General features: G+C 48.5%; 1 protein-coding gene across 1 annotated transcript in view; it reads right to left on the reverse strand.

Annotated features, from left to right (window-relative positions):
• RANBP9 (RAN binding protein 9) overlaps positions 1–20,618 on the reverse strand; it is a 154,487-nt gene that overhangs the window by 50,333 nt on the left and 83,536 nt on the right. The window contains exon 3 of the mRNA XM_063923196.1: positions 11,200–11,252. Coding sequence (XP_063779266.1) covers positions 11,200–11,252 — 53 coding nt within the window. The remainder of the gene's footprint in view (positions 1–11,199; positions 11,253–20,618) is intronic.

The following is a 20,618-nucleotide window of genomic DNA, read 5'->3' on the forward strand; positions in this document are numbered from 1 at the left end:
GCAGGAAAAGCAGGAAACGTCCCAGATGAAATTCCACCATAGAATATTGTCTGTTCTCACACCAAGAGACATAGGGGTATATTCAATTGAAGTCGAAAACTGCAGTCTGTCAAAAAGACGTCTGTTTTCAAATTTTTAAGGTCGAATCCTGATTCGACCTATTCAATATTTTGCTACATTTTTCGACAAGTCGATAAATTCGACTTGTCGAAAAGCACGTGGATCGGCTAAATAGCTGCTGATCCACGCGTTTATGTCAAAAACGGGGGCCAAATCCGACAGGTTTTGGCCCCCTTTTCGACCATCGCAGTCAGACATCAAAATGATGTCGGACTGAGATGCGGACCCAGAGGAGGCGAGGGGGGGGGCAGCAGGGAGACGGGGGGACAGCCGGCGGGCATACAGGGAGATCAGCACTACAGTAGCGCTGCAGCTGGATGTCACTCAGCCGCCCGACCTCACGGCAGCTTCCACCCGGCTCCAGCACGCTGCTGGAGCCGGGTGGAAGCTGCCATGAGGTCGGGCGGCTGAGTGACATCCTGCTGCAGCGCGATCTCCCTGTATGCCCGCCGGCTGTCCCTCCGCGGCTCGCCCCCCTTCTCCTCCTCTGCGTCCCATCTAAATTCGACTTGAAAAAGTCGAATTATGATGGGATTGAATAGGGGTTGTCGGATCCATTCCGACAAATACATGTCGGAATGGATCCGACTTTAATTGAATATACCCCATAGGCCCTAATTGCGAGCTTGTCGCAAGTTTGTGCAGTCTCTGCACAGCTCACGACTTACTCAGCCACTGCGACGATCCGGAGTGAAGGTGACATCAGGATTCCTCCCTGGAAATGGCCGGGCACGCCTGCGTTCGGACGGACACTCTTTCAAAACGGTGAGTTGACACCCCCAGCTGGCCTCTTCCTGTCAATCTTCTTGTGTTCGCCGCTGCAAACACTTTCTTCGTTCCTTTTGTCGCTGCCCGTCGCCGGGCAGCAACGCGCCTGCGCATTGCAGCCCGCACGCATGTGCTGTTGTGACCCGATCGCACGGTTGAAAAAACTGCAGCATGCGATCGGGTCGGAATGACCCCCATACTTCTTCCAGATACGATGGTAATGTTTTGACGTTACCCCCTTCCTGGCCCTGATCATAGCCGCGATGTCATTGTCAGGAATGCATCTCCTGGCTAGAATCAGCAGTTCAACTTCCATGCCATCAAACGTAGCCATGGTAAGTCTTGATAAACGAACAGGCACTGTTGCAGGAGATCCTCTCAAAGAGGCAGGGGCCACGGATCTTCTATTAGCAACTCGAGAAGATCCGCATATAGGCCCTTCGCGGCCAGTCCAGAGCAATGAGTATTGCTTGAACTCTTTCCCTTTTTATCCTTTTGATCAGAGGAATGGGAAGAAACAAGTACACCAGCTGGTAGACCCACGGAGTAGTCAGGGCGTCGACCGCTACAGCGTGCGGGTCCCTCGACCTGGAACAGTATCGCTTGAGCTTTTTGTTGAGTCGAGAGGCCATCATGTCGATTTGTGGATACCCCCACCGACGCGTCAGCCACTGGAACACGTCCGGGTGGAGACCCCATTCCACCAGATGCAGGTCGTGTCTGCTGAGGAAATCTGCTTCTCAGTTGTCTACTCCCAGAATGAAGATCGCCGACAACGCCACAGTGTGTTTTTCCGCCTAGAGAATTCTTGACACTTCTGACATTGCGGCTCTGCTTTTCGTTCCGCCCTGTCGATATATGTACATCACCGCCGTCACATTGTCCGACTGAACTTGAATGACCTGATTCTGAAGAAGAGAGGAGGTCTGCAGAAGGGCGTTGTAAATAGCCCTGAGTTCCAGGATGTTTATTGGAAGAACGATTTCCTGACTTGAGCAACTTCCTTGAAACTGCACCCTCTGCGTGACTGCACCCCAACCTCTGAGGCTTGTGTCTGTGGTAAGAAGAATCCAATTCTGAATCCCGAACCTTCGACACTCCACTAGGTGAGAAGTTTGTAGCCACCACAGGAGGGAGATCTTGGCTTTTCGCGACATACAAATCCTCTGATGCATATGAAGATGCAATCCAGACCATTTGTCCAACAGATCCAGCTGGAAGGACCTCGCATGAAACTTTCCATACTAAATTGCTTCGTAAGAAGCAACCATTTTCCCCAGAAGGCGGACGCACAGATGTACTGAGATTCGGGTCAGCTTCAAGACAGCCCAAACCATCGACTGGATTACCATTGCCTTTTCCAAGGGAAGGAACACTCTCTATGCCTCTGTGTCCAGTATCATTCCCAGGAAATTAAGCTTCTGCGTTGGTTCTAGGTGAGATTTTGGTAGGTTCAGAATCCACCCATGATCCAGGAGTAATCTGGTTGTGAGACCAATGTTCTCCAACAACTGCTCCCTGGACGCAGCCTTTATCAGAAGATTGTCCAGGTAAGGAATTACATTCACTCCCTATTTGCAGAGCAGTAACATCATCTCTGCCATCACCTTGGTGAACACCCTCGGTGCCGTGGAGAGACCAAATGGCTGGGCCTGGACCTGGTAGCGACAGTCCTGCAGTGCAAACCGTAGATAAGCCTGATGAGGCGGCCAGATCGGAATGTGAAGGTACGCATCCTTGATATCCAGAGGCACTAGGAGATTCCCCCTCTTCCAGACCTGAGAGCACTGCTCTCAGAGACTCCGTCTTGAACTTGAACAATAACTTGAGGTTCAGAATTGGTCGTACCAAACCATCCGGTTTCGGTACTACAAACAAGATGCAATAGTAACCCTTGTTTTGTAGATGAGGTGGAACTGGAACAATGACCTGGGTCTGTAACGGTTTTTGAATGGCGTCTTGTAAGATTATTCTTGGCTCCTGTGAAACTGGTAAGCCTGATTTGAAGAATCTGTGAGGTGGGAGATCCTGGAACTCCAGCCTGTAGCCCTGGGCTATAAGGTCTATGACACAGGGATCCTGGCAAGATCTTGCCCAGATGTGACTGAAGAATTTTAGCAGGGCTCCCACCTGCCTGTCTTCCAGGCACCACAGTCCACCGTCATGCGGAAAGCTCTGAGGAGGCAGAGCCAGGGATCTGTTCCTGTGAACCAGCAGCCGCTGGTTTGCGTGGTTTACCTCTAGCACCTCTGGCGGCGGTAGAAGAACCTCTGGTCTTGCCCCGAAACTTTTCAGTATGAAAGGACTGTAAACTTGGTCCTGGGTAGGTCTTTCTAGCTGGTGGAACTGCAGAAGGTAAATATGTGTACATACCCGCAGTAGCTCGCAAAATCCACTTGTCGAGTTCCTCACCAAATAAGGCCTCACCTGTGAAAAGCAGGCCTTACACCCCTTTTTTGGAGTTCGCATCAGATGTCCACTGACGTAGCCATAATCCCCTGCGTGCTGACACTGCCATAGCTGTAGTGTGTGCATTAAGCAAACCTATCTCCTTAATGGCTTCCACCATAAAGTTCGCAGAATCTTGGATGTGTTGCAGGAGTAAAACAACTTCCTCGAGGTAAGGTGTCTTACCCCTCAATTAAATTACCAGACCATTTTGCAATGGCTCGCGTAATCCACCCACATGCTATAGTGGGTCTCTGGGCCACCCCAGCAGCTGTATACAAAGATTTGAGTGTAGTCTCAATCTTGCAATCAGCTGCATCCTTTAGGGAGGCTGCACAAGGAACAGGTAACACTATTTTATGTGAGAGCCTGGAGACTGACGCATCTACTATTGGTGGATTGTCCCATTTTTTCCTGTCCTCAGGAGGAAAAGGAAAAGATGATATTAACCGTCTAGGAATATGACATTTCTTATCTGGATTAATCCACGGTTCCTCAAACAGGGTATTTAATTCTTTTGACACAGGAAAAGTGGCTGAGGATTTTTTCTTCACATTAAAATAAGAATTTACTCACCGGTAATTCTATTTCTCATAGTCCGTAGTGGATGCTGGGACTCCGTAAGGACCATGGGGAATAGCGGCTCCGCAGGAGACTGGGCACAACTATAAAGAAAGCTTTAGACTACTGGTGTGCACTGGCTCCTCCCACTATGACCCTCCTCCAGACTTCAGTTAGGATACTGTGCCCGGAAGAGCTGACACAAGAAGGAAGGATTTTGAATCCCGGGTAAGACTCATACCAGCCACACCAATCACACCGTATAACTCGTGATACAATACCCAGTTAACAGTATGATAACAACTGAGCCTCTCAACAGATGGCTCAACAATAACCCTTTAGTTAGGCAATAACTATATACAAGTATTGCAGACAATCCGCACTTGGGATGGGCGCCCAGCATCCACTACGGACTATGAGAAATAGAATTACCGGTGAGTAAATTCTTATTTTCTCTAACGTCCTAAGTGGATGCTGGGACTCCGTAAGGACCATGGGGATTATACCAAAGCTCCCAAACGGGCGGGAGAGTGCGGATGACTCTGCAGCACCGAATGGGCAAACTCTAGGTCCTCCTCAGCCAGGGTGTCAAACTTGTAGAATTTAGCAAACGTGTTTGACCCCGACCAAGTAGCTGCTCGGCAAAGTTGTAGAGCCGAGACCCCTCGGGCAGCCGCCCAAGAAGAGCCCACCTTCCTCGTGGAATGGGCTTTCACTGATTTAGGATGCGGCAGTCCAGCCGCAGAATGTGCAAGCTGAATCGTACTACAGATCCAGCGAGCAATAGTCTGCTTTGAAGCAGGTGCACCCAACTTGTTGGGCGCATACAGGATAAACAGCGAGTCAGTCTTTCTGACTCCCGCCGTCCTGGAAACATAAATTTTCAGGGCCCTGACTACGTCCAACAACTTGGAAGCCTCCAAGTCATTAGTAGCCGCAGGCACCACGATAGGTTGGTTCAGATGAAAGGTTGATACCACCTTAGGGAGAAATTGGGGACGAGTCCTCAATTCTGCCCTATCCATATGGAAAATCAGATAAGGGCTTTTACATGACAAAGCCGCCAATTCTGATACACGCCTGGCCGAAGCCAAGGCCAACAGCATGACCACTTTCCACGTGAGATATTTCAATTCCACGGTTTTCAGTGGCTCAAACCAATGTGATTTTAGGAAATCCAACACCACGTTGAGATCCCAAGGTGCCACTGGAGGCACAAAAGGGGGCTGAATATGCAGCACTCCCTTAACAAAAGTTTGAACTTCAGGTAGAGAAGCCAGTTCTCTCTGGAAGAAAATCGACAGAGCCGAAATCTGGACCCTAATGGAACCCAATTTTAGGCCCATAGTCACCCCTGACTGTAGGAAGTGAAGGAAACGGCCTAGCTGAAATTCCTCCGTTGGGGCCTTCCTGGCCTCACACCACGCAACATATTTTCGCCATATGCGGTGATAATGGTTTGCGGTTACTTCTTTCCTAGCTGTAATCAGCGTAGGAATGACTTCCTCCGGAATGCCTTTTTCCTTGGCCAATCCGGAACAATGAGTATAGTTCTTACTCCTCTTCTCCTTATTATCCTCAGTACCTTTGGTATGAGAGGAAGAGGAGGGAACACATAAACCGACCGGTATACCCACGGTGTCACTAGAGCGTCCACAGCTATCGCCTGCGGGTCTCTTGACCTGGCGCAATATCTTTCTAGCTTTTTGTTTAGGCGGGACGCCATCATGTCCACCTGTTGCCTTTCCCAACGGTTTACAATCAGCTGGAAGACTTCTGGATGAAGTCCCCACTCTCCCGGGTGGAGGTCGTGCCTGCTGAGGAAGTCTGCTTCCCAGTTGTCCACTCCTGGAATGAACACTGCTGACAGTGCTAACACGTGATTTTCCGCCCATCGGAGAATCCTTGTGGCTTCTGCCATCGCCGTCCTGCTTCTCGTGCCGCCCTGTCAGTTTACATGGGCGACCGCCGTGATGTTGTCTGACTGGATCAGTACCGGCTGGTTTTGAAGCAGGGGTTTTGCCTGACTTAGGGCATTGTAAATGGCCCTCAGCTCCAGAATATTTATGTGCAGGGAAGTCTCCTGACTTGACCATAGTCCTTGGAAGTTTCTTCCCTGTGTGACTGCCCCCCAGCCTCGAAGGCTGGCATCCGTTGTCACCAGGACCCAGTCCTGTATGCCAAATCTGCGGCCCTCTTGAAGATGAGCACTCTGCAGCCACCACAGCAGAGACACCCTGGTCCTTGGAGACAGGGCCATCAGCCGATGCATCTGAAGATGCGATCTGGACCACTTGTCCAACAGGTCCCACTGAAAGGTTCTTGCATGGAACCTGCCGAATGGAATTGCTTCGTAGGAAGCTACCATCTTTCCCAGGATCCGCGTGCAGTGATGCACCGACACCTGTTTTGGTTTTAGGAGGCCTCTGACTAGAGATGACAACTCCTTGGCCTTCTCCTCCGGGAGAAACACTTTTTTCTGTTCTGTGTCCAGAACCATCCCCAGGAACAGTAGACGTGTCGTAGGGACCAGCTGTGACTTTGGAATATTTAGAATCCAGCCGTGCTGTTGTAGCACCTCCCGAGATAGTGCTACCCCGACCAACAACTGCTCCCTGGACCTCGCCTTAATCAGGAGATCGTCCAAGTACGGGATAATTAAAACTCCCTCCTTTCGAAGGAGTATCATCATTTCGGCCATTACCTTGGTAAAGACCCTCGGAGCCGTGGATAGACCGAACGGCAACGTCTGGAATTGGTAATGACAATCCTGTACCACAAATCTGAGGTACTCCTGGTGAGGATGGTAAATGGGGACATGCAGGTAAGCATCCTTGATGTCCAGTGATACCATGTAATCCCCCTCGTTCAGGCTTGCAATAACCGCCCTGAGCGATTCCATCTTGAACTTGAATTTTTTTATATATGTGTTCAAGGATTTCAAATTTAAAATGGGTCTCACCGAACCGTCCGGTTTCGGTACCACAAACATTGTGGAATAGTAACCCCGTCCTTGTTGAAGTAGGGGCACCTTTACTATCACCTGTTGTGAACACAGCTTGTGAATTGCCTGTAACACTGCCTCCCTGCCTGAGGGAGTGGTTGGTAAGGCAGATTTGAGGAAAAGGCGGGGGGGAGACGTCTCGAATTCCAGCTTGTACCCCTGAGATACCACTTGAAGGATCCAGGGATCCACCCGTGAGCAAGCCCACTGATTGCTGAAATATTTGAGACGGGCCCCCACCGTACCTGGCTCCGCCTGTGGAGCCCCAGCGTCATGCTGTGGACTTAGAGGAAGCGGGGGAGGACTTTTGCTCCTGGGAACTGGCTGTATGCTGCAGCTTTTTCCCTCTACCTCTGCCTCTGGGCAGAAAGGACGCGCCCCTAACCCGCTTGCCCCTATTGGGCCGAAAGGACTGTACCTGATAATACGGTGCTTTCTTTGACTGTGAGGGAACATGGGGTAAAAATGTAGACTTCCCAGCTGTTGCTGTGGAAACGAGGTCCGAGAGACCATCCCCGAACAACTCCTCACCCTTATAAGGCAGAACTTCCATGTGCCTTTTTGAATCTGCATCTCCAGTCCACTGCCGAGTCCATAACCCTCTCCTGGCAGAAATGGACATTGCACTTATTTTAGATGCCAGCCGGCAAATATCCCTCATGTATAAAAGTGCGTCTTTAATATGCTCTACGGTTAGCAATATAGTGTCCCTGTCTAGGGTATCAATATTTTTCGACAGGGAATCTGACCACGCAGCTGCAGCACTGCACATCCATGCTGAAGCAATAGCTGGTCTCAGTATAACACCTGTGTGTGTATATATATATAGACTTCAGGATAGCCTGCTGCTTTCTATCAGCAGATTCCTTCAAGGCGGCCGTATCCGGAGACGGTAGTGCCACCTTCTTTGACAAGCGTGTGAGCGCTTTATCCACCCTAGGGGATGTTTCCCAACGTGACCTATCCTCTGGCGGGAAAGGGTACACCATTAGTAACCTCTTAGAAATTACCAGTTTCTTATCAGGGGAAGCCCACGCTTCTTCACACACTTCATTTAACTCTTCAGATGGAGGAAAAGCTACTGGTAGTTTTTTCTCTCCAAACATAATACCCGTTTTTGTGGTACCGGGGGTAACATCAGAAATGTGCAACACATTTTTCATTGCCTCAATCATGTAATGTGTGGCCCTACTGGAAGTTACATTAGTCTCATCGTCGTCGACACTGGAGTCAGTATCCGTGTCGACATCTGTGTCTGCCATCTGAGATAGCGGGCGTTTTAGAGCCCCTGATGGCTTTTTGAGACGCCTGGGCAGGCACAGGCTGAGAAGCCGGCTGTCCCACATTTGGTATGTCGTCAAACCTTTTATGCAAGGAATCGACACTGTCGCGTAATTCCTTCCACAGCACCATCCACTCAGGTGTCGACCCCGCAGGGGGTGACATCACATTTATCGGCATCTGCTCCGCCTCCACATAAGCCTCCTCATCAAACATGTCGACACAGTCGTACCGACACACCGCATACACACAGGAATGCTCTGACAGAGGACAGGACCCCACAAAGCCCTTTGGGGAGACAGAGAGAGAGTATGCCAGCACACACCAGAGCGCTATATAACACAGGGATCCCACTATAAATGAGTGTTTTTCCCTTATAGCTGCTTATATAATATATACTGCGCCTAAATTTAGTGCCCCCCCTCTCTTTTTTACCCTTCTGTAGCTTGTACACTGCAGGGGAGAGCCAGGGAGCGTCCTTCCAGCGGAGCTGTGAGGGAAAAATGGCGCCAGTGTGCTGAGGGAGATGGCCCCGCCCCTTTTCCGGCGGACTTCTCCCGCTTTTTCTGGAATTCTGGCAGGGGTATTTTTACACCTATATAGCCTTCCTGACTATATATGGTGTAGATTTGCCAGCCAAGGTGTCTTATATTGCCCTCAGGGCGCCCCCCCCCAGCGCCCTGCACCCATCAGTGACCGGAGTGTGAGGTGTGCATGAGGAACAATGGCGCACAGCTGCAGTGCTGTGCGCTACCTTGTTGAAGACTGAAGTCTTCTGCCGCCGATTTTCCGGAACACTTCTTGCTTCTGGCTCTGTAAGGGGGCCGGCGGCGCGGCTCCGGGAACGAACACCAAGGTCGGGGCCTGCGGTCGATCCCTTTGGAGCTAATGGTGTCCAGTAGCCTAAGAAGCCCAAACTACCACCTGTTAGGTAGGTTCGCTTCTTCTCCCCTTAGTCCCTCGCTGCAGTGAGTCTGTTGCCAGCAGATCTCACTGTAAAATAAAAAACCTAAATATACTTTCTTTCTAGGAGCTCAGGAGAGCCCCTAGTGTGCATCCAGCTCAGCCGGGCACAAGAATCTAACTGAAGTCTGGAGGAGGGTCATAGTGGGAGGAGCCAGTGCACACCAGTAGTCTAAAGCTTTCTTTATAGTTGTGCCCAGTCTCCTGCGGAGCCGCTGTTCGCCATGGTCCTTACGGAGTCCCAGCATCCACTTAGGACGTTAGAGAAATAAAGATTCCTCACACAACTCGTCACCTTATCAGGAATATTTAGGACTTCCCTGATAGAGTCTATGAGAGCCTCAACACCTTGCGACAGAGTACCTTCCCTTACCTCTATGTCCACCTCACCTTCCTCCATTTCAGACCCTTCATTATCAGAGTCAGAATACAGGATATGGGCCCAAGTACGTTTTTGCGAACAAATGGTAGAGGACTGAGACGCTGGTCTGAGTACAGTCCTTTTGCATAAACTCAGTCATAGACTGTCTTCAGTATTGCGTCTCCTTCTCATTACGAGATAATTTAGTAGAGATGGGGAAAATCATCCCCCGAATGGAGTCCAGCCATGCTGGCTCTGCCCACTAGCCTCAGAAGGGATACTACACTGAGTACACACTAGTGAACCCCCTGGAGAAGAGTAACACTGTGCCTTGCATGATACACACTCTTTGCCTGACATACTGCAGTAATACAGCACCCACACAGGTAAAGGTTAAAAGCACAATTAACCCACAAAGAGCCCTTCCTGAGAGAGACAGAGAGAGGATAGAAGCAGCACACGGCACCCTTAACGCTAAAGCCAAGCTTAGCTGGGTCGCAGACTAAGTACCTAGATTAGGGACTTAGTACACAAGTATAACGCTCCCCCCTGCTATGACCCCCTGGTACTGCTGAGGTAATTTGGAGCCTCTCCGGAGGAGCTGCGCGTCCCTGCAGTCAGCGTCTGTGTAGCTGCAGTAGGGTAAAATGGCGACTGTGAGCTACTGGATCCGCTCATAGTGAAGCCTCGCCCCTTCAATGGCGTGCGGTCTTTCCGCTCTTCTTTATACTGGCTTTATGTGTTTGAGTGCATAAAATGGAGTAAGCACCCTTTTAAGATGTAATGCCAGTCTGGGTACTGTGCACACTACTCTGTACTAAGTCTGGAGACTCAGCCCGCCCCGTAAGAAGCCGTGAGTCTCCATACCCTGCACTGCCATAATGGCCGGCGACCCGCTATCAAGGGACGCCGCTTAGTACTCACCACTCTTCTTTCTTCTGGCTTTGTTAGGAGTGGCGGCGTGCTGCGGGATGTACACTCCTCGTTGTGGGGCTTGCGAATAGTTCCCTCAGGAGCTAGCGTCCTGTCAGCAGGGAACGGGACCATTAACCCTTAGTGGGGTTGGGCCGTTTTCCCCCCTAAGTCCCACGAAGCAGGCAGGCTGGTGCCATCCAGTCCTGCCTGAAATAAACAAACGTATAAAATAAATGCAGAAAATGCACCAGGAGCTTCCAGAGATGTGATCGTCTTCCTCGGGCACATTTTCAAAACGGAGTCTGGTAGGAGGGGCATAGAGGGAGGAGCCAGCACATATTATAAAACTTCTATAGTGCCCATGACTCCAAGTGAACCCGTCTATACCCCATGGTACTAAACTGCATTCCCAGTATCCCCTAGGACGTAAGAGAAAACAAAAATGTGTGTGATTCCATTAACACATAATGGCCTTTAGTGACTCAGCATTTGAAACGTCATTAACTACTGTACAGGGGCTGCAGGACTTTAAACTGTTGCACAGTGTTTGTAAATATTTTGCATGATATTATAGTATGGACCCTGTTACCAATTTATTTACACATATTGCAAAATGACACTTTATACAGATAACACAGCACTTAGCACTAACTTGCAGGAAAGTGTGCATTAAAATTTTAGAAGCCTCAGTTATGTTTCCAGAATAGGAGGTGATCAAACACGAATGGATCATGTTACAGTCTCTCATTATAGCATATTACACAAGTACAGAACATACCTGGGAGCCTATTCAGATTGACACCCTGGGTCGACAGTCCAATGCCCATATAGCTGTAAAAATCAAAATCAACATAATGCAAATATTTATTTTCAAACATATTTTCTTTCAATATATGATGATTATTATTAACTCTATCCCCACAAATAAAAAAACAAAACAGTAGTACTGATAGTGTTCCTTAATAATATGGGGTATTATTATTATTATTATTATTATTATTTAGATTACATGTTACAAGCAATGTATTTTGGCAGTATTTCACTATTTATCTGATTTATAAAAACAACAAAAACTTTATTTATACACTGCTTACAGTACGAGCATATTTAAAAAAAAAAAAAAAAATAACATCAGAAATGTCCTACATGTGTTTTAGAAGTGCTTATAGCTATTTACCCAAGTTGGAAAATAAATTTTAAATCGGAATGTTTATATTAGGGGCCTAAACCAGTCAGTTTGACAAGTGGCTCTATTTACTAAATTGAAAAAATAAGAATTTACTTACCGATAATTCTATTTCTCATAGTCCGTAGTGGATGCTAGGGGACTCCGTAAGGACCATGGGGAATAGCGGCTCCGCAGGAGACTGGGCACATCTAAAGAAAGCTTTAGGACTATCTGGTGTGCACTGGCTCCTCCCCCTATGACCCTCCTCCAAGCCTCAGTTAGGATACTGTGCCCGGACGAGCGTACACAATAAGGAAGGATTTTGAATCCCGGGTAAGACTCATACCAGCCACACCAATCACACCGTATAACTTGTGATCTGAACCCAGTTAACAGCATGATAACAGAGGAGCCTCTGAAAGATGGCTCACAACAATAATAACCCGATTTTTGTAACAATAACTATGTACAAGTATTGCAGACAATCCGCACTTGGGATGGGCGCCCAGCATCCACTACGGACTATGAGAAATAGAATTATCGGTAAGTAAATTCTTATTTTCTCTAACGTCCTAAGTGGATGCTGGGGACTCCGTAAGGACCATGGGGATTATACCAAAGCTCCCAAACGGGCGGGAGAGTGCGGATGACTCTGCAGCACCAAATGAGAGAACTCCAGGTCCTCCTCAGCCAGGATATCAATTTTGTAGAATTTTACAAACGTATTTGCTCCTGACCAAGTAGCTGCTCGGCAAAGTTGTAAAGCCGAGACCCCTCGGGCAGCCGCCCAAGATGAGCCCACCTTCCTTGTGGAGTGGGCATTTACAGATTTTTGGCTGTGCGAGGCCTGCCACAGAATGTGCAAGCTGAATTGTACTACAAATCCAACGAGCAATAGTCTGCTTAGAAGCAGGAGCACCCAGCTTGTTGGGTGCATACAGGATAAACAGCGAGTCAGATTTCCTGACTCCAGCCGTCCTGGAAACATATATTTTCAGGGCACTGACAACGTCTAGCAACTTGGAGGCCTACAAGTCCCTAGTAGCCGCAGGCACCACCAATAGGTTGGTTCAGGTGAAATGCTGAAACCACCTTGGGGAGAAACTGAGGACGAGTCCTCAATTCCGCCCTGTCCGAATGGAAAATCAGATAAGGGCTTTTTCAGGATAAAGCCGCCAATTCTGACACGCGCCTGGCCCAGGCCAGGGCCAACAGCATGACCACTTTCCATGTGAGATATTTTAACTCCACAGATTTAAGTGGTTCAAACCAATGTGACTTTTGGAACCCAAAACTACATTGAGATCCCAAAGTGCCACTGGAGGCACAAAAGGAGGCTGTATATGCAGTACCCCTTTTACAAACGTCTGAACTTCAGGGACTGAAGCTAGTTCTTTTTGGAAGAAATTTGACAGGGCCGAAATTTGAACCTTAATGGACCCCAATTTCAGGCCCATAGACACTCCTGTTTGCAGGAAATGTAGGAATCGACCCAGTTGAATTTCCTCCGTCGGGCCTTACTGGCCTCGCACCACGCAACATATTTTCGCCAATTGCGGTGATAATGTTTTTGCGGTTACATCCTTCCTGGCTTTGATCAGGATAGGGATGACTTCATCCGGAATGCCTTTTTTCCTTCAGGATCCGGCGTTCAACCGCCATGCCGTCAAACGCAGCCACGGTAAGTCTTGGAACAGACAGGGTCCTTGCTGGAGCAGGTCCCTTCTTAGAGGTAGAGGCCACGGATCCTCCGTGAGCATCTCTTGAAGTTCCGGTTACCAAGTCCTTCTTGGCCAATCCGGAACCACGAATATAGTGCTTACTCCTCTCCATCTTATCAATCTCAGTACCTTGGGTATGAGAGGCAGAGGAGGGAACACATACCCTGACTGGTACACCCACGGTGTTACCAGAGCGTCTACAGCTTATTGCCTGAGGGTCCCTGGACCTGGCGCAATACCTGTCGAGTTTTTAATCATGTGGAAGACTTCTGGGTGAAGTCCCCACTCTCCCGGGTGGAGGTCGTGCTGAGGAAGTCTGCTTCCCAGTTGTCCACTCCCGGAATGAATACTGCTGACAGTGCTATCACATGATTTTCCGCCCAGCGAAGAATCCTTGCAGCTTCTGCCATTGCCCTCCTGCTTCTTGTGCCACCCTGTCTGTTTACGTGGGTGACTGCCGTGATATTGTCCGACTGGATCAACACCGGCTGACCTTGAAGCAGAGGTCTTGCTAAGCTTAGAGCATTGTAAATGTCCCTTAGCTTCAGGATATTTATGTGAAGTGATGTCTCCAGGCTTGACCATAAGCCCTGGATATTCCTTCCCTGTGTGACTGCTCCCCAGCCTCGCAGGCTGGCATCCGTGGTCACCCGGACCCAGTCCTGAATGCCTAATCTGCGGCCCTCTAGAAGATGAGCACTCTGCAACCACCACAGGAGGGACACCCTTGTCCTTGGTGACAGGGTTATCCGCTGATGCATCTGAAGATGCGACCCGGACCATTTGCCCAGCAGGTCCCACTGGAAAGTTCTTGCGTGGAATCTGCCGAATGGGATTGCTTCGTAGGAAGCCACCATTTTACCCAGAACCCTTGTGCATTGATGCACTGAGACTTGGCTCGGTTTTAGGAGGTTCCTGACTAGCTCGGATAACTCCCTGGCTTTCTCCTCCGGGAGAAACACCTTTTTCTGGACTGTGTCCAGGATCATCCCTAGGAACAGAAGACACGTCGTCGGAACCAGGTGCGATTTTGGAATATTGAGAATCCAATCGTGCTGCCGCCACACTACCTGAGATAGTGCTACACCGACCTCCAACTGTTCCCTGGATCTTACCCTTATCAGGGAATTGTCCAAGTAAGGGATAACTAAAATTCACTTCCTTCGAAGGAATATCATCATTTCGGCCATTACCTTGGTAAAGACCCGGGGTGCCGTGTACCATCCATACGGCAGCGTCTGAACTGATAGTGACAGTTCTGTACCATAAACCTGAGGTACCCTTGGTGAGAAGGGTAAATTTTGACATGAAGGTAAGCATCCTTGATGTCCCGAGACATCATGTAGTCCCCTTCTTCCAGGTTCGCAATCACTGCTCTGAGTGACTCAATCTTGAATTTGAACCTCTGTACGTAAGTGTTCAAAGATTTTAGATTTAGAATCGGTCTCACCGAGCCGTCCGGCTTCGGTACCACAACAGTGTGGAATAATACCCCGTTCCTTGCAGGAGGGGTATCTTGATTATCACCTGCTGGGAATACAGCTTGTGAATGGCTTCCAAAACTGTCTCCCTGTCAGAAGGAGACATCGGTAAAGCCGACTTTAGGAAACGGCGAGGGGGAGACGTCTCGAATTCTAATTTGTACCCCTGAGATATCACCTGAAGGATCCAGGGGTCTACTTGCGAGTGAGCCCACTGCGCGCTGAAATTCATTGAGACGGGCCCCCCACCGTGCCTGATTCTGCTTGTAAAGCCCCAGCGTATACTGAAGGCTTGGCAGAGGCGGGAGAGGGTTTCTGTTCCTGGGAACTGGCTGATTTCTGCAGCCTTTTTCCTCTCCCTTTGTCACGGGGCAGAAATGAGTAACCTTTTGCCCGCTTGTCCACGAAAAGACTGCGCCTGATAATACGGCGTCTTCTCATGTTGAGAGGCGACCTGGGGTACAAATGTGGAATTCCCAGCTGTTGCCGTGGCCACCAGGTCTGAAAGACCGACCCCAAATAACTCCTCCCTTAATAAAGCAATACTTCCAAATGCCGTTTGGAATACGCATCACCTGACCACTGACGTGTCCATAACCCTCTACTGGTAGAAATGGACAACGCGCTTAGACTTGATGCCAGTCGGCAAATATTCCGCTGTGCATCACGCATATATAGAAATGCATCTTTTAAATGCTCTATAGGCAAAAATATACTGTCCCTATCTAGGGTATCAATATTTTCAGTCAGGGAATCCGACCACGCCAACCCAGCACTGCACATCCAGGCTGAGGCGATTGCTGGTCGCAGTATAACACCAGTATGTGTGTAAATACCTTTTAGGATACCCTCCTGCTTTCTATCAGCAGGATCCTTAAGGGCGGCCATCTCAGGCGAAGGTAGAGCCCTTACAAGCGTGTGAGCGCTTTATCCACCCTAGGGGGTGTTTCCCAACGCACCCTAACCTCTGGCGGGAAAGGATATAATGCCAATAACATTTTAGAAATTATCAGTTGTTATCGGGGGAAACCCACGCATCATCACACACCTCATTTAATTTCTGAGATTCAGGAAAACTACAGGTAGTTTTTCCTCACCGAACATAATACCCCTTTTTTGGTGGTACTCGTATTATCAGAAATGTGTAAAACATTTTTCATTGCCTCAATCATGTAACGTGTGGCCCTACTGGAAGTCACATTCGTCTCTTCACCGTCGACACTGGAGTCAGTATCCGTGTCGGCGTCTATATCTGCCATCTGAGGTAACGGGCGCTTTAGAGCCCCTGACGGCCTATGAGACGTCTGGACAGGCACAAGCTGAGTAGCCGGCTGTCTCATGTCAACCACTGTCTTTTATACAGAGCTGACACTGTCACGTAATTCCTTCCAACAGTTCATCCACTCAGGTGTCGACCCCCTAGGGGGTGACATCACTATTACAGGCAATCTGCTCCGTCTCCACATCATTTTTCTCCTCATACATGTCGACACAAAAGTACCGACATACAGCACACACACAGGGAATGCTCTGATAGAGGACAGGACCCCACTAGCCCTTTGGGGAGACAGAGGGAGAGTTTGCCAGCACACACCAGAGCGCTATATAAATACAGGGATAACCTTATATAAGTGTTTTTCCCCTTATAGCTGCTGTATAGTTAATACTGCGCCTAATTAGTGCCCCCCTCTCTTTTTTAACCCTTTCTGTAGTGTAGTGACTGCAGGGGAGAGCCAGGGAGCTTCCCTCCAACGGAGCTGTGAGGGAAAATGGCGCCAGTGTGCTGAGGAGATAGGCTCCGCCCCTTTTTCGCGGACTTTTCTCCTGCTTTTTTATGGATTCTGGCAGTGGTTAAATGCATCCATATAGCCCAGGAGCTATATGTGATGCATTTTTTGCCATCCAAGGTGTTTTTATTGTGTCTCAGGGCGCCCCCCCCCAGCGCCCTGCACCCTCAGTGACCGAAGTGTGAAGTGTGCTGAGAGCAATGGCGCACAGCTGCAGTGCTGTGCGCTACCTTGTTGAAGACAGGACGTCTTCTGCCGCCGATTTTCCGGACCTCTTCTGCCTTCTGGCTCTGTAAGGGGGCCGGCGGCGCGGCTCTGGGACCCATCCAAGCTGGGCCTGTGATCGTCCCTCTGGAGCTAATGTCCAGTAGCCTAAGAAGCCCAATCCACTCTGCACGCAGGTGAGTTCGCTTCTTCTCCCCTTAGTCCCTCGATGCAGTGAGCCTGTTGCCAGCAGGTCTCACTGAAAATAAAAAACCTAAACTAAAACTTTTACTAAGAAGCTCAGGAGAGCCCCTAGTGTGCACCCTTCTCGTTCGGGCACAGAGATCTAACTGAGGCTTGGAGGAGGGTCATAGGGGGAGGAGCCAGTGCACACCAGATAGTCCTAAAGCTTTCTTTAGATGTGCCCAGTCTCCTGCGGAGCCGCTATTCCCCATGGTCCTTACGGAGTCCCCAGCATCCACTTAGGACGTTAGAGAAATGTGTATTATTTGGAGATAGGGCTTCTAACTATATAGCAAGGGGTTAACACCAGTGAAAACAGTGCTATCCCCAGATTGGCAATGACATCTGCTGGCTTTCTGCGATGATAGCTTCCCTCATGCACAGTATGCCTATTAACTCCTTGTCTGCTAAGGACTAAAGGGAAACGACCTTAACGCTGCAGTGGTTCAAATGGGGAGATGTTGGTAGACTTACCTATAAGCAGAGTTGGCTAGTTTAAAACAAATGTTTAAAAAAAGAGAACAAAAAATACACTTTAAAAAAAAAAGTATGCTGTGACTAAAGGGACGACGCCGTGACTTCTTAAAAAAAAGTCTATTTTAATTGAATAACCCTGGTATTATTATACAGACTTGTTGCTTGTGGTCTTCATTTGAGTGAGCTGAACCAATTCAGTAAATTTACATACACAACAAAGAAATAGGGAGGGTGACCCGGATCAGAGAGTACTAAATCTACCTAGCATTAGCCAAGACTCCATATACTCCACCCCTTACAGCATGCTGCTGGAGCCGGGTGGCAGCTGCCGTGAGGTCGGGCGGCTTAGTGACATCCTGCTGCAGCGCTGATCTTCCCTGTATGCCCGCCAGCTGTCGCCCCGCGGCTCGCCCCCCTTCTCCTCCTCTGCGTCCCATCTAAATTCGACTTGAAAAAGTCGAATTAAGATGGGATTGAATAGGGGTTGTCTGATCCATTCCAACAAATACATGTCGGAATGGATCCGACTTTAATTGAATATACCCCAGTGTCTAGTCAGACAGTCAATAGATAGGCACCACATGTTACACAGTCAAAAGGTCGACATGGTGGTAGACATGAAAAAAATAGACAGTACAAAGGGTCGAGAGAGTCAACGTTGAAAAAGTCGACATTAAAAATGTTGACATTAAAAGGGGGGGGGGGGGGGGAGAGTTCGTGTGTATAGTTTTGTCATCCCCCAATTGTAGAAAGGCACCCGATCGCCACAGGATTTATAACCAACTCTGCCGACATGGATACAGAAGGTATGAAAAAGTCCAAAAACATGTAAAAATTTTAAAAAAACGGTGTCTACCCTTTTTTGTCGACCATTTTCACGTCGACATTTTGACCCTGTCGACCTTTTGATCAATTATCAATTTCCCATATTGCCAAGTAATCCCCAATTTTATTGTTCTGCGCACAGCATCAAAAAAAACTGTAACCGCAAAATGCAGCACAAAAACACATAAGGTACATACAGTATATTTGTGCTGAAAGTAATATCTATACATTGCTGATGATCTGAACATTACATTTTATGTTCTACAGTAAAATACAGTAATGATGTCAGCAATATTAATAATACAGTGACCAGCAATATAGATATCTCTGTACTACCAGAGAGAGAAAAGTACAGAGAATAGGGGACCGATTCAGACCTGATAACTGCTGTGCGTTTTCACACAGCGGGCGATCAGGTAATAACTGTGTATGCGTATGCACTGCAAGTGTGTCGGGCAACACCGATCAGCAAGCAGGATGGTGTGAAAATTTCATTTGCACGGGCGTTCGCAAGGTGATTGACAAGAAGAGGCTGTTTGTGGGTGGTAACTGACAGTTTACTGAGTGTCCGGAAAAACGCAGGTGTTCCATTTTCAGGGAGGGTGTCTGATGTCAGCTCCGGCCCCGATCAGCCTGTTCTCATCGCACTGTAGGAGTAAGTCCTGGGCTGCACAGAGACTGCACACACTGGATTTTTGCAGCTTGGCGTACACATTGCATGGCGAATTTACACTCCCCCTGGGGCGCCAAGTATCTGAACGCAGGACAGCAAAGTTAGCAGCCCAGCGATCAGGTCTGAATCACCCTCTCAGTTCAGTGCAATGTGTGCAGCCATGATGTCTGGCTTCATACAGATGTGTCCTCATACATCTTGCCTCATTACGCCACACAACGGGAGATGCCTGGCGTAAGCAGGCTGACTGTTCTGTCCAACTCTGTTAGCGTTGAGCAGACTCTACTAATTCAAATTATATGCGGCATGCCTATATTCTGTGTGCGTTTGCATCTGCATACAAAATGGTACGCTACACTGTTTTCTAGAAAACCTCTGTAACATAGCATTTCACATGCAGATACAGCCATGGTCGCACACAGAATTTAGGCATGGCGCACATAATTTGAATCATCATTAGCTGCTTGTGTGTCCTATTCGCATTGTTTACATCATAATGAAAATAGTCGCACGTAAAGACGCCTGGTGCTACTGAGTCAATTAGGAGAGCAGTTTACAGTGCAAGGAGGCTAGATGTAAGTGGATACATCTGTACATTACCACCTATTGCAGTAGGCAACCTTTGCTCATTTTCAAGTTTTGCAACTTCAATTGGTCCATCTTCATAGTGTACAAGTACAAAACACATTGGGGCATCCGTTTGTGACATCTGACTATTCCAGGTTTATCTTTAAAACCCTTCCTTTTGAATTTATTCAACCAAATTGAATTCCATGGCCAGAGAGACCTTGATTGGTGTATGTTTTGCTGAGAACCACAGATAAACAGTCTGAAATAGCTTCAAGGTATGAGCAATAATAGGATTTTGGTACTTACCGGTAAATCCTTTTCTCTTAGTCCGTAGAGGATGCTGGGGACTCCAAAAGGACCATGGGGTATAGACAGGTCCGCAGGAGCTTGGGCACACTATAAAGACTTAAACTGGGTGTGAACTGGCTCCTCCCTCTATACCCCTCCTCCAGACCTCAGTTAGAAACTGTGCCCAGGAGAGATGGACATTTCGAGGAAAGAATTTATAAACACAGTGAGTGTCATACCAGCTCACACCACGAACATACCGCAGAACGTGGCATTCAATAGAAAACCAGCCTACGGCATGAAAAAGACACAGCCACATGCTGAGAGAATATGTAACACAACCAGTGTGTCAACACAACGAATAATAAGACACCAAATGCCATGGCATGAACATCGTCAGCAACAGCCTGACTGAGAAGAAACACCCCCAAGGTGTAACCAAAAGCAATAACTGCAGACAGTACGCACTGGGACGGGCGCCCAGCATCCTCTACGGACTAAGAGAAAAGGATTTACCGGTAAGTACCAAAATCCTGTTTACTCATACGTCCTAGAGGATGCTGGGGACTCCAAAAGGACCATGGGGTTAATACCAAAGCTCCAGAACGGGCGGGAGAGTGTGAACGACTCTGCAGCACCTATTGAGCAAACATAAGGTCGCCCTCAACCAGGGTGTCAAACCTGTAGAGCATAGCAAATGCGTTTGAACCCGACCCAAGTATCCACTCAGCAGAGTTGAACCGCCGAGACTCCTCGGGCA

The sequence above is a fragment of the Pseudophryne corroboree genome, chromosome 5 (genome assembly GCF_028390025.1).
Source record: "Pseudophryne corroboree isolate aPseCor3 chromosome 5, aPseCor3.hap2, whole genome shotgun sequence".
NCBI classification, from domain to species: Eukaryota; Metazoa; Chordata; class Amphibia; order Anura; family Myobatrachidae; genus Pseudophryne; species Pseudophryne corroboree.